Below are 15,000 nucleotides of genomic sequence, written 5' to 3' on the forward strand. Positions count from 1 at the left end.
ATCGACAGTACCACTATGTTCATAATAATACTGCTATAACTTTTCAACATCCCTCAAGCAATTTCTTTTTTGTCCTAGGAGTACAACAGACTGGCCCTTCTGCAGATTGCGTGCTGCCGGCAGTTTTATTGGTAGATCAATGACATCCCATTCTGAGCAAACCAATTATTCAAATTAGGTGAAGTCAGCATTTGAGATTGCATGCCATGGAGATAAAACCCTGAGTATTTTTAACCTCCATTTTTATTTTTTTGCAGCAGAATAAACACTTCTCAGAAACTTGATTGGATGGAAGCCAGTAATCTATGTAAACAATTAGGATTGTATTAACAAGAAAGACAGTGATTGCATTAATAAGAAGTACCAACCTTCACAAGATGGAGGGGCAGCATCCATTTGTAAACGTTCACCGAGCCGACAAGTAAGAATTTCCTTACCAATCAGAGTGAATCCTGGTAAACAATGGAACCTTATGAGGTCTCCTGTAAGGCAATGAGAACAATATATTAGATAGAATTTTCCCTGTAAAATTGTGATTAAAATCTCTTCTTAATTTATTTTGAATTATCCAAATGGCTTGAATTTAAATATTTCTAATCAAGTGAAATAAAAATTTCTTATATTATTTGCCATAATCACATAGACGTCAAATAAATCAAGACTGGGGATACCTGAATCCAATTCATGAAGCAAAGTTAAGTAATTCTGTAGAACTGAGTTGTTTTCTTAGCAGTATTTTTTGAGTAAGCAACTAAAAAATTAAATTATATTCTGTTGGAGTGTTTTTTTTTGTTGAAAACATTTTCTGGAAGGAAGAAGGCGATGTGACCCAGATCAAAAATAAGGTCATGTGGTTATGGTTTTATGGAGGTTTTCATGGTGCTGGCTACTGTTAACACTAGCTGCAAATGTGTTGCTGGTCAAAGCACAGCAGGCCAGGCAGCATCTCAGGAATAGAGAATTCGACGTTTCGAGCATAAGCCCTTCATCAGGAATAAGAGAGAGAGAGAGCCAAGCAGGCTAAGATAAAGGGTAGGGAGGAGGGACTGGGGGGAGGGGCGATGGAGGTGGGATAGGTGGAAGGAGGTCAAGGTGAGGGTGATAGGCCGGAGTGGGGTGGGGGCGGAGAGGTCAGGAAGAGGATTGCAGGTTAGGAGGGCGGTGCTGAGTTGAGGGAACCGACTGAGACAAGGTGGGGGGAGGGGAAATGAGGAAACTGGAGAAATTGTTAAAACTAGTTGAGGTAAAAGGCGTTTTCAGACAAGCCTTACATACTTATAGCTAAGTCTTAAAATATTTTGTTTTTAACTTAAACTATGTAACAGACCTATGTATGTCAAATGTACAGTTACTTTGAACTTTAATATTCTAGGTATTAACACTTTTTTGTAGAATTACACATAATTTTAGAAAAGAAAGGACATTGATACTGATTTTTCAGAATGCTTAGTTGTATTAACTGGGACATTTGGGTGGTTTAAAAACACTGAGAAGAGACTCTACCTTCACAGAGAAGTGCTTCTGTATTATACAAACAGATACATAACACAATTGAATAGAATAAAACAGAACAGAATAGAAATGTATTATCATGTGTACTTTTACACTAAAAATAAAGTGAACAGTTTTATAAATCACCCCACCATGGGACCTACATCGATGACAGAAGTCATACATAATAAAAAAAATTAAGACAAAGTTCATAACAGTTCAGTTAGTAGCTCCTGGGGAAAGTTGATTTAGGAATGATGGAATACCCTGAAGATGCAGCTGGGACGCTGGATACTAGGTCAGAAGCATTCACCCAAAAATACCGCCACATCAAGCCAAGACTGCCACTCCTGGATGTGACTGCCTGCCAGCCTGCTGGAATACCCAATGCCGAAGTCGGAGAAGTCCTCCATGTGAAACAAGACTGCGGCACCAGGAGACTACCACACTGGGCCAAGAGCACCTTTCTCCTCCCAGCAGCAGACCATGTGGCTCACTAAATGACCTCACTAGATACTAATACGTATCAAGCTAAGGTGGATACGCTGTTCAAAAAGAGATAATTTTATGAAGTGATGTCAAAAAATGAGTTAGGAGACAATGGGAAGTTATGTCATAAAGCTTGCCATTAATTTTAAGGAAACCATACAGTAATTGGATTGTTACCATCTCGTTAAACTAAATTTGACCCTGAATTGTTCATGCCAACACTACTAAGCCAATTAGAGTTCAGGATGTCACGGATCACAAAGATGCAGTGGACAGCAGGGACAATAATTGGCAATTAATAATTCGATGCACAAATAGGAAGAACAAGGATAGAAGTAGTTCAGTTTAATGAAAGAGAACAAAAAAAGGTGTACACAGAGAAAACATTTGATCTTCAGTTGAATGCCCATAGTATTAAAAACAAAATCAATGAATGAATACCACAAATACAGGTTAATGGGTAGAGATTAGATTAGATTACAGTGTGGAAACAGGCCCTTCGGCCCAACAAGTACACACCGACCCGCCGAAGCACAACCCACCTACTTCCCTACATTTGCCCCTTTACCTAACACTATAGGCAATTTAACATGGCCAATCCACCTGACCGGCACATCTTGGGACTGTGGGAGGAAACTGGAGCACCCAGAGGAAACTCACGCAGACACTGGGAGAATGTGCAAACTCCACACAGTCAGTCACCTGAGTCGGGAATTAAACCCGGGTCTCTGGCACTATGAGGCAGCAGTGCTAACCACTGTGCCATCGTGCCGCCCATAATCTTGTAGCATTTCAAAACATGGTACAAGGAGATCAAAGCTAGAAACTAAATATTCAGGAATATTTGACTTTTCAAAAGCACTGGCAGGAAGGAAAAAGTGGTGGGGTAGCATATCTAGTACAGATTGGAATAAATATGATTGCAGTAAATTATCTTGGATTACAAGATGACGAATCCATATTGTGGAGGCAAGAAGTATAAAGGGGAGCTTGATACTGGCAGGAGTAGTCTAGAAGCTACGTAACAGTTATATGGTGAGACAGGGAATAAATTTTGACTTTCATCTTTATATTGATTGGTAATATCAGATTGGAAGAGGAAGCTACAAGGAAGAATTCATAAGTCGTATTTGGGACATTTTCCTCAAACAATATGTTGTGCATCCAATCAGGAATGGTGTTATTTTGAAATTGTTGATGTTAATAAAGTAGGTTTAATAACTAATGCCAGTGTAAATGATCACCAAGGAAACAGCTGTGCTAAGCTTGAATAAAGGCAATTATAAAGGAATACAGGCAGAGTGGACTGGAATGGACTGGAAAAGAAATTCTTCAGAAAAGTTGGTTGATGAAAAATGGCAAATGTTTAAGGAAATATTTATGGCTGACAGCAAAGATATATCCCAGTTAGAAAGAAGGATTCTGGGAGGGGGGCAAGCCAACACTAACTTGGGAAGTTAAGGATATCATCAAATTGAAAGAATAAACATGGAATATAACAAAGATTAGTAGTAAGCTAGGGGATTGGGAAAGTTTAAAAACAAAATTTGATCAAAAAATAAACAAAAGGGAGTAACTTTGAGGGAAATAACAGGATGGAAAGTATGAACTTTGTAAATTCTAAAAAAGAGAGAGAAAGCAAAGTAAAAATGAGTTCCATTGAGGATGAAGAAGAGGTAACAATAATGGGGATCCAGGAAATGGCAGAGGAGTTAAATAAATACTTTACATCAGTCTTCACTGGAAGACATCGATAGTTTTGCGAAATTACTAAATATTCAAGGGGCAAGTGGAGGAGAGGAAATAAAAAATGAGGTCTGCAGATGCTGGAGATCACAGCTGCAAATGTGTTGCTGGTCAAAGCACAGCAGGTTAGGCAGCATCTCAGGAATAGAGAATTCGACGTTTCGAGCATAAGCCCTTCATCAGGAATAAGAGAGAGAGAGCCAAGCCGGCTGAGATAAAAGGTAGGGAGGAGGGACTAGGGGGAGGGGCGATGGAGGTGGGATAGGTGGAAGGAGGTCAAGGTGAGGGTGATAGGCCGGAGTGGGGTGGGGGCGGAGAGGTCAGGAAGAGGATTGCAGGTTAGGAGGGCGGTGCTGAGTTGAGGGAACCGACTGAGACAAGGTGGGGGGAGGGGAAATGAGGAAGCTGGAGAAATCTGAATTCATACCTTGTGGTTGGAGGGTTCCCAGGCGGAAGATGAGGCGCTCCTCCTCCAGCCGTCGTGCTGGAGGAGGAGCGCCTCATCTTCCGCCTGGGAACCCTCCAACCACAAGGTATGAATTCAGATTTCTCCAGCTTCCTCATTTCCCCTCCCCCCACCTTGTCTCAGTCGGTTCCCTCAACTCAGCACCGCCCTCCTAACCTGCAATCCTCTTCCTGACCTCTCCGCCCCCACCCCACACCGGCCTATCACCCTCACCTTGACCTCCTTCCACCTATCCCACCTCCATCGCCCCTCCCCCTAGTCCCTCCTCCCTACCTTTTATCTCAGCCGGCTTGGCTCTCTCTCTCTTATTCCTGATGAAGGGCTTATGCTCGAAACGTCGAATTCTCTATTCCTGAGATGCTGCCTAACCTGCTGTGCTTTGACCAGCAACACATTTGCAGAGGAGAGGAAATAAAGAAACTATTACAAGAAAAAAAAGTGCTAGGGAGACTAATGCAGCAAAAGACCAACAGGTTTACCAGATCTGATAGAATGTATATGAAGATATTGTGAGTAATAGCTCTAGCCATAGTGTATGACTGGTCATAGTAGTCCAAGAATCCTTAGAATTTGGAAAAGTCCTGGAGGATTGGAAAAATACTTATATAAAACATTTATCTAAAAAGGATAGAAAAGGAAGTTTGGAAACTAAAATATTGTTGGTAAATTGTCAGACAATAACAGGAATACAGTGAATAGTATTGGGTTTTCTATTGAAAGAAAGCCCTGTTGGCATTGGAGGCAGTCCAGAGAAGGTTCACGAGCCTGGTCCTGGGTTTGGATGGACTGTGTTATCAGAAGAGATTGTCTTGGTTAGTCTTGTACTCATTGGAGTTTAAGAGATTGAGAGTTGACCTTTTTGAAATATGCAAGATTCCTAGGTGTAGATGTGGAAACATTGCTTCCCCTTATGCGAAACTAATAGGAGACCAGAGGGCATAATCTCAGAATAAGGACTCTTTCATTTAATAAAGAGTCATAGAGTCATACAGCACAGTAACAGACCCTTCAGTCTAACCTATCCATGCGACCAAGTTTTTCAGACTAAACTAGTCCTACTTGCCTGCGTTTGGCCCATACCTCTATTCATGTAACTATCTAAATGATACATTTGCTGAGTCCCATCTTGATGCTGAGATCATCTATGGCATCTTTACTCAAGCAGTGTGATGAGATTCTTGCGAGGCAGTAACAAGTTCCCAGATGATAAACATTATTGTTTGTTAAATGTCTTGTTAACAGCCCAACTTGCCATGTGTTGTGATCTTATCAACCTTGCCAGAAAATTCAACATGAAAATCAAAGACAACATTTTGCTAGCTCCATGTGAGATAACAGCATGGGCGCCAGTAACTTAGCATGCTGAATGGGCATCGAGCATCTGACATGTGTCAGTCTCTTTGAACACTCATTGCACATGTCTACTTACAAAATGCTTATACCTATCAATGATACCTAAGACTGTACTGGCAATTGTATGTACAATGCTACAGCAAGGAACATGCATCCAGCTCAGAGGCGGGACCTGGCAGAAACTCAGAGCTTTTTGCTGGTTGTCATAGCGTTCAGTGTCTCTGAGCGTACCTGGATGCTTGCTTTTGCTGTCTTGCTTTGCTATTTTGGACTTTGCAACCTCAACCAGAGATACAATCTACATACTGGGGCTAGCCACAAATGTCAGCAGTTTGTTTTTTTCCAATCAAAGGAGATATTGTCCACCTCAGGGGATGCTGACATACTAAGTCAAGAGTGGCCGATATAATATCAGGCTAGACCACGCTTGGGCCATTTAGCATCAGGGTCCTTGCCTGATAAGGGGAGAGAAGCCAAATGACAGGCAGAACCTATTTTGACTCTTCCTGACCAATTGTGTGTGTTTCCTCTTGGAATGAGAAAGGGAGAGAGAAAGAGACAGAAACAGAGGGGGTTGGGGGGAGAGAGAGAGAGAGAGAGAGAGAGAGAGAGAAAGAAAGAAACAGAGACAGAGACAGAGAAAGACAGAGAGAGAGAGAAGTAAAGGAGATGAAAATGGATGCCACAGCTATAACTATTGTTGTATATGGGGGCTAACCTGAGCAAGTAAATAGGCAGCTCAAAGGGCATTCAGAGTTAGAGATGTCAGGGTTTGTGTGGATGATGGTAAGTGGGGAAAATGTTGAATGCATTTCCAGACTGGCAGAGATTGAACCTCGATGACAGATTCAGTAGTATAAACAGAGTGACTGTAAGCTATCAGAGAGAAGGTGTTGACATTTACAGTGACAGAGTGGAAAAGGACATTGATCTTCTTCCTACAGCATTACACCTTTCTCCAAATGCCTGAGTTGGCTCAAAACTGGATGGCAACTTCAGACAAGGTTGACATGATCTGATTTCATGGCTGACACACGGGTGAGGAAGAAATCTCACTCATGCAGCAAGCAGGAGCTATATTACAGCAAAGCAAAGTGCTGACTCCCCACTTGTCTTTTCCAGGATAAACGTCAGGAAACAAACAGGGCAGCTTCAGACTGACAGTGTTTGTCCAGGTGCACAATGGCTGTTTAAAGATGGCGTAAGCACAAGGGATGCTGGTGAATTACAGGATCATTGGTGAATGGCGTAAAAGGTGCATAGTAAAATGGGGCGGACATTGGATGAGAAACTCACCACAAAGGTTCAAATACTGCAGTGAGTTTGGGAAAATTTGACAGGAGAACATTCACTTGACCTTGTAGTGAGAATCTTTCCACCAAAACTCAACCTGACTTGGACTTAGCAAAAAACCCATAAAATTCAGCCCAAAGTCTTCTCCCTTCTTAGCAGACACAGTATAGAAATAAATTTCAAAGTTACATATGGTCTTCCACTGGAGAACCCAAGTTTCCAGAAATAAAAAAAGTCATCAATCCTTAATCATCTATTTCTATATCCATCTTTATAACATTGTGCCGAGTTCGAACCACGTGTCAACTGACCTAGAATCAACTGGATGTCTCCAATGATGAAGGTCAAACAAATATCATTCTCAGTACATCTGTAATTAATTAAATATTCATGCTGTACATCTTAAGCATTATTTGGAGGTGCCAGTGTTGGACTGAGGTGTACAAAGTTAAAAATCACACAACAATAAGTTGTAGTCCTATTATAAACCTATTGCACTATAACCTGGTGTCGTGTGATTTTAAACTTTGTATATCTTAAAACACTGCAACAAAGTGTCAAGACCCACACAAGAGTTAAACTTCATCTCACATTTCAACACATTTTGTGGTAGGAAGCTAAGGCTGAAATTGTTGTATTCTCTGGAAATTATGAATTCAATCCTCCAGGCTTTCAGTCTGGGATCTTAGTGACAGCCAAGCAATACTGAACAGATGTTGAACTGTTCTTCTGCTGTTACAGAGTTTTACAATTGGATCAGTAATGCAGTGCATAGAGGCCATGGAAGCATCTGTCCAATGTCATTTCTTTTTCAACTAATGTGGGCATCAAAGCCTGTAATTTATTGAAGGTATCCTATAGGTATCCAGAATAACAGCTGCTGACATTAACAGTTACATGCCTGTGTTGACACCACCTGGACATTCATTGAGTATAGATTCTTACACTTCTTGAAGGTCATTGGATTGAAATGAAGAACCAAGCTATCTAGACAGATACCAGGTGTGACTCTGCACTCAAGGGAGTATAAAACTGTATCTCTTATCCAGCTGATGTCTCCTACCACGTGAAATATAAGGCTGCTGCAAACATATTGTTCATCAGTCCCCTGCTGTGTGTATACAACACAGGTTAATGCAGCAAATATTCCATCAACTGGATTGAAAGGACATGGCTGCAATAAAACTTGAAGTTGTGACATCTTTAACTTAAAGAGTTATTCCTGATCTCGGTAATGTCTGAAAGTGACTGCACAATGGACTGGACAACATAGTGGAGATGTTGAAGAAAGATCTCCTGTAACATGTCCAGATACAACTTACAGGGTCAAGATAAGTAAGGTCAATGTTTGTTGACTCCTCATTAACACATGTTCCTTACTCTTTTTATGCAACATTTCTGAACCACCAAAGGATTCTCATTCCCACCTTTTTGTAAGGTTAGAAGTGACACAACACCAGGCTATAGCGCAATCTGAAAGCTTATGATTTCAAGTAAACCTTTTGAACTATAACCTGGTGTTGTGTGACTTCTGACATTGTCCATCCCAGTCCAAAAATGGCACCTCCGGATCATGGTTTTGTAAGTTGTAATACTAAGGCCAGTAAACCAAAAATAAGGAAACAATGTACAGGATCTTAGGCTGACATATCTTGAGCATTAAGTTGAAAACATTACAGGTTCCAAACCTGCTTTGGTAGCTAACTGGGGGATCTTCCCAGAGATAGCTAATTGTGAAGTAATCTCTGGTCCAGTGTCTGATTAAGAAAAAGACTTGATCCAATTAGATAGCCTGCAGCTTTGGAAGGGTGGTAGCCCCACTGGATGGGGTAGGCACTGCTACTGCTGAAAGGGGAATGCAGAAGTGTTTCTATTTGAGGTGCCCTCTGAAGAGGTATTAATATGGATAAAAACTGTTGTCAGGATGAGCAATGGCTGCAGCTATGGCTGTGACTGGAAGAGAATAGCTATCAGCAAAACCACTTTAGACACTTGCAGTGCTCAAACCTCTCCAGTGAAATCCCTTGTCTCTGACCAGCCCAGAAATATTCACTAAATGATACAGAGTAGCTACTCATTGTTGACAGGAGTGCAGCATATGCTGATGACAAAGATCAAATAGATCTTCTGGATATAGAAATGCTTTGACCCATTGACCCACTGTTTATATCGCTGAGAAATGACAGGAGATGGCAGATTTTACCCAATGTATTAGGAAAGGATCTGCAAATGAAAAACTAACAAATGTATGAAAGAAAACAAAGTCATACATTAAGGGAAACTCAAGCATATTTTTTTTTAAAAATGCTTTTTGTCCCTGCAAAAGGGATATTGTGAGGGTAAGATCCCAAAGACTCTGCTGGACACAATCTTTATTGGTCACTCTTGCATTTCACATACAGTATTGTCTGATGTACTGGAATTTGGATGCAACACTGGAAATTGCATTTAAATGATGGAGTGTAGTTTCACACTATTCACATCGTTGAATGTTAATGAAAGCACACTTTGTTCAATTGCAATCATACTATTATTATACAGGAAAATGGGATGTATTAGTTGCAATCTATAAAATCCCAGAATGGTGGAATTCAGGTGGAAGCTAAGGTATGGGAGCATGGTTTTGATGTTTTGAGTGCAAGTTGGTAGGAAGTGGAAGCTGTGAGACCAAACTGGAATGGCAATGAATTAATCAGGTCTTGAGCCTGAAAAGGGTTGTCAGGTGACTATAATTTCAGGCAAGGATAAAAGCAAAATCACAATTGTAAATTTTCTGGATATTGGCAGTCAGAGTAGGAAACCTGGAATCGGGTTAGACTTTCCGTTTTTAAAATTTTCCCTCTTCATTTCTAACATGGATGGAAACATTACAATCTATCTTGTGATGTTAATTACAAACAGAAAGAAATGTCTCACTACTCAGCACTTTTGAAAGCTGTAAAGTTTAAATATAGCATTAAAAAATTGACAGCAGCCTCCTATCATGTCTCTTATCATTATATCTTAAATTTCAACCAAATGTTGTGGAAACAGAAAGGATGAAAGGGATGGCTATTCAAATTCACCTTGCTTATCTTGTGGGTTAGAAACACTCCCTTATCTCAAGATGGAACTAAAGAACAATCCAGCCTGATATAAAGTCTTGGATGCTCTGCCTAAAACCAATAAAAAAGGGTATTATCAGATTTGAATGGTTTACTCAGAAACAAAAAAGACTGGCTGTCTCACACTCTCAGAAAAGTTAAGAAACATCCTAAGTGTGGAATCAAAATGAACAACATCCCTTTTTGAGGAAAATACCTTGTATTTGTGAAAAGCTGCATGCAGACAATACATTTTTCCATCTGCTTCAAAGATCAGCTCACATCTTTTTCGCAAAGCTATCAGAATTATCCATTCAGCTAGGCTACAAGCCAGACTCAGAAATAGGCTGACACACATCAGGTAGCCGGTGTGTTCAACCCATTCCAATTTAAAGTTCACCTGAGAACAAGCCTCTATACTATTCAACAAGAAGCCCCATTACTTGTTGGAAACTCTTCACTTTACAAGACCCTCACTTCAACTTTAAAAATCACTGGATCCATTCAAAGGCTACAGGCCTATTATGAGAGAAAGTAGGGACTATAAATCAGTCACCGAGACTGGCGCAACTGTAGTTCATAAAAATGCAGCATCTTTATTTGTATTTGATCTTGGTGTTTGGGTGTCTGAGTGAGATTGAGTGTGCGTGACATTGCATTTAATTTGGAATGAGTGAAAATAAATAACCTCTATTTTTAAACTCATGAATGTTTGCTGCTAATGAGTTAGTTCGTGTAAGGAAAGGCATGCCATTTCCTATATAAAAAAGTACTGATCATGGGAATTAAGAAAACGCATATATTCTATCTATAAAACTTAGATCAAATTTAAAAGGCCTTTTTGGTTCATTTCCTCTCATTGATTTTTGCCACAATTATGCAAAATTGACAAACACATTTATATATATTTGTTATTAAGATATCCTTTCAAAATGTTATCCTTGTCATCTCATAGTAGTTTGCCAAATATGTTCCTATATAAAACTTGAATATAATGGTTGAAAAACTAAATTCTCTATTACAAACACAGCAGTTCCATAAAATGACATCAATCAGTGTCTGGACTTGCCAGACAATCATATGATCGAGAGCTATTTTGAAAACAATATTTGTTGAGATAAGCATTCCAGCACTTTTTTCAAAAGTTCCTGTTTATGCAAGAGTCAGTTATGATTGTTTGTTGGCTGATTTCAACAAAATCAAAGGATAGGTAGTAGAATACCTATACGTTAATTGCTTCAAGGTTCACTAAAGTGATAGAAAAATCACTTCAATTCATATTAAAAGCATCTCTTTCACAAAGTTCAAATAGGTAGGTTAGAGATGTTATGAAATACTTTAATTAAATAAATGATACAGACATTCAAGTGTATGAATTAGGAGCAAGAGTTGAGCACTCAGATGCTCAGGCCTGCTTGACCATTGAGTATAATCCTGACTGATTTAATGACTCCACATTCTTGCCTAACCCAAAAGTTTTTCATCACTGCCTCATCAAGTATTTATCTACTTCTGCATCAAAAATTCCAAAGACTATGTCCAGTGCCTTTTGGGGAAGTGACTTCCAAAGACACATGACCTTCTGTGAGAGAGAAAAAAGATCTCTGCCTTAAGTGGGTGACCCCTCACTTTTAGCCAGTAACCCCCTAGTTCTAAACTCTCTCACAAGAAGAAACATTCTTTCCACATCCCATCCTGTCAAGACCTCTTGGGATTCATACATGTTTCAATCAAATTGTATCTTATCTTCTCAAATTCAAGGGGCTACAGGGTCAGCTTGTCCAGCCTTTCCTCAAAAGGCACCAGGCCTTTCCAGGTATCTGTTTTAGTCTGAATTGCTTCTAATACAACGCCATCCTTCCACAACTAAGAATACCAATAATGTACGGTGGTCTCACTGATGCCTTTCATAATTGAAGCATAGGAAAAGCAGGCAGCATGAGGTTATTCAACCCCTTGAGCCTGTACTGGCTCCTCGCCAATTACTCGGCCCACCATCATATTGTACCCATTCATGTCATTAGTAACTCGCATCATTCTCTATCTTGAACTTACTTAATAAATGGGCTTCCACAGTCTAATGGGACACAGAATGCCAAAGATTCATCATCCTCAGAATGAACAGGGTCCTTCTCATCTCAATCCTAAATGGTTTGGCTTTTATTCTGAGAATTTCCTTTGCTTCAAGAAAGCAGATCTGGGGAAAACATTTTCTCTGCAGCTACTCTGACTAGCCATCTAAGAATTTCATAAAGTTATACAAAATTGCCTCCCATTCCTCCAATCTCCAGAAAATACATGCCCAGTTTGCTCAGTACTTCTTCATAGGACAGTCCTATCATCCCAGGAATCAGTGTTAGGAACTTCACTGCACTCCATCTATGGCACTTATATAATTCCTTGGATAAGGAGACCAGAACTGTGCACATTACTCCAGGTGCAGTCTCATGAGTGTCCTATATAATTGAAGCAAGAATGTTTTTGCTCCTGTGCTCAAATCCTCTTGAGATAAAGACTAATATACTTTTCGCCTTCTAAATTGATTGCTGAATCTACATGCTGGATTTCAGTGACCTATGTACAAGGATAATTCCTGAAGAAGGTCTTATGCCCGAAACATCGATTCTCCTGCTCCTCGGATGCTGCCTGGCCTATTGTGTTTTTCCAGCACCACATTTTTCAACAAGGATAATTAGGTCCATGTAGACATCCACAATTTTCAATTCCTCACCAGTTAAGAGATAATCTGCAAATTTGTTCCTCCTACAAAGTAAATAATCTTGCACCTGTCCACATAATATTGCATCTGCCATGCTTTTGCCCACTTACCCAGCTTGTCTTAATCCCTTGAAGTCTCTTTGCTTTCTCCTCACAACTCATTCCCACCAAGTTTACAAATATAGAAATATTACACTTGATCACCACATCCAAATTATTGACTTAAGTTGTGAACAGTTATGGCCAAAGCAGTGATGCTTACAGTCCCACACTAGTCACAGTCTGTCAACCTCAGAATGACCTGTTTATTCTGACTGTTTACTTTTTATCTGTTAAATAATCCTCTTCTATACTAGGATATTAACCTTAACCTGACTACACTTTAATTTTATTTACTAACTATATGGAACTTTATCAAAAACCTTCTGAAAATCCAAATTCATCACATCGATTGGTCTCACTGATTGATTCTTCTCAAAACATCCTCAAAAAAACTCTGATTTGTCAAAAAATATTTCCCTTTGATAATTCCATTTTGACCCTGCCCAATTGGACAACTGTATTTTAAGATTTTAGATTTAATTTTACTGTCATGTGTACTCAAGTACAGAGGAGTACAGTGAAAAGTGTATAATGTCACCACACATGGCATCATCTTATATACAAATGTACCTAGATTTAAATTCTTAGGTACAAAGTTGTAAGAGAAACAGCATTAAAATGTAATCATTACCTTCTTGGAGTGAGTAGAAAAAAAAGGAAATAAGCTAATAGTTAATATTAAAGTCCTTCTTAATTTTAACTAGAAAGATAAAGGAATGAAGTTAAAAGATTAGCAGTCTTAGATCAGTCATCCGCTTAATTCTTTTCCAAAGAAGACATAAATCACATTCTTTATCGTATCCTTATCATTATTTTCATTTGACTGATATCACGATAACAGGTCTGTTGCTCCATTCCGTTCAATTCATTTTTCTTCTACTCAGACCTCTGAGGAGCGTGCACACCATGACATCCAAAACCGGAAGTCTATGTGCTGGAAGTCTATGTGCTGGCGTGCCCCCTGGCTTGAGCAGATCCTCAAAATGGCTGCGCAGTTCACTGCTCAGAGGGAATGTTGGTCTCCAGGTTTATGTTTCTTCTCTCCTTTCTTTCGTAACAGTGGGCTGACATTTGCAACATTCCAATCAGTGGGTATCACTGCAGAATTTATAGAATTTTGAAAGCTGAACACTATTAGTGTAATTATCTCTTTTAACACTCTCAGCTCAAGTCATCAAATCCCGGGCATTTGTCAAATTTCAGCTGTAATAATTTCTCCAATTCTACACTTTAGTAATACTGATTTCTTCCAGTTCCACATTCACATAAGACAGTTTAGTCTTATTTTTTTCCGGGGGACATTGTGTGAAAACAAGCATAAAGCACTTAACTTCCCTGTCATTTATTTTTTTCATTCATCATCTAAATTCTGTTTGTAATGGGCCTACACATATTTCTGCAAATCTTTTCCCTTGTAAATACTTTTAGAAGGTTTTACAATGCAGCATGAGGTTTCTTTATATTTTATATGCATTTGCTTTTTTTTCTGGCTTTTTCAATTTCTTGGTTCTCCTTTGCTGAATTCTTAAATTTTTCTAATCCCCATCCTTACAACATTTTTATCAACTGCTTAAGTCTCCCTTTTTATCTAATACTATTTTTAACTTCCCTTATTGGTCATGACTCTCTTGCTTTTCCTATTGAACGTTTTTGCTCTGAAGGTATGTTGCTTTCAGAAAACCAAATATTATTTCTTGAAATTGTAGCAATTGCCTGTCTACATTCCCAGTTTTTAATGTATACTTCCAATCCAACAAAGCTAACTTGCTTGTCATACTTTCGTAATTGCCAGATTTAAGACCCCGGTTTCAGATTCAACTGCATCATTTTCAAACTTAATGAAAACTTCTATCTGTATAATGGTTACTATTCCCTAAATACATGCTTTGCCAGTGATGTGCTTCATCTTGCAAATTAAATAAAGTAACTGTTGAAAACTCAGTCTTTTCCTTTTTACGTAGTTTAAGTTCATGTCTCCTAGGTACTTCCCAGTCTGTAAAGCAGAATAACTTATCAATCAGCATGCAATTAAGACCATCATTTATTTCATGGTACTCTATCGGGTGACTTCTTATGGTCCTGGAAGTGGAAGGATTTGATAAGAATGCTTCAAGTGTTCATGTACTATTAAGCTTATAATGTATGATATAGAACTGTTCTGAATTCACCCTCATTTAGTCACCCTTGATATGCATGAAATTGAATTCCAAGGAAAGTCACAGAAAAAGTCAAAAGATGAAAGCATAGGCCCAGAGGATA

The 15,000-nt window shown here is 39.2% G+C and overlaps 1 protein-coding gene across 1 annotated transcript in view; it reads right to left on the reverse strand.

Annotated features, from left to right (window-relative positions):
• Positions 1–15,000, reverse strand: part of csmd3b (CUB and Sushi multiple domains 3b) — a 1,941,594-nt gene that overhangs the window by 119,273 nt on the left and 1,807,321 nt on the right. The window contains exon 46 of the mRNA XM_060823982.1: positions 369–482. Within this exon, the coding sequence (XP_060679965.1) occupies positions 369–482 (114 nt within the window). The remainder of the gene's footprint in view (positions 1–368; positions 483–15,000) is intronic.

Source organism: Hemiscyllium ocellatum, chromosome 4 (genome assembly GCF_020745735.1).
Source record: "Hemiscyllium ocellatum isolate sHemOce1 chromosome 4, sHemOce1.pat.X.cur, whole genome shotgun sequence".
NCBI lineage: Eukaryota > Metazoa > Chordata > Chondrichthyes > Orectolobiformes > Hemiscylliidae > Hemiscyllium > Hemiscyllium ocellatum.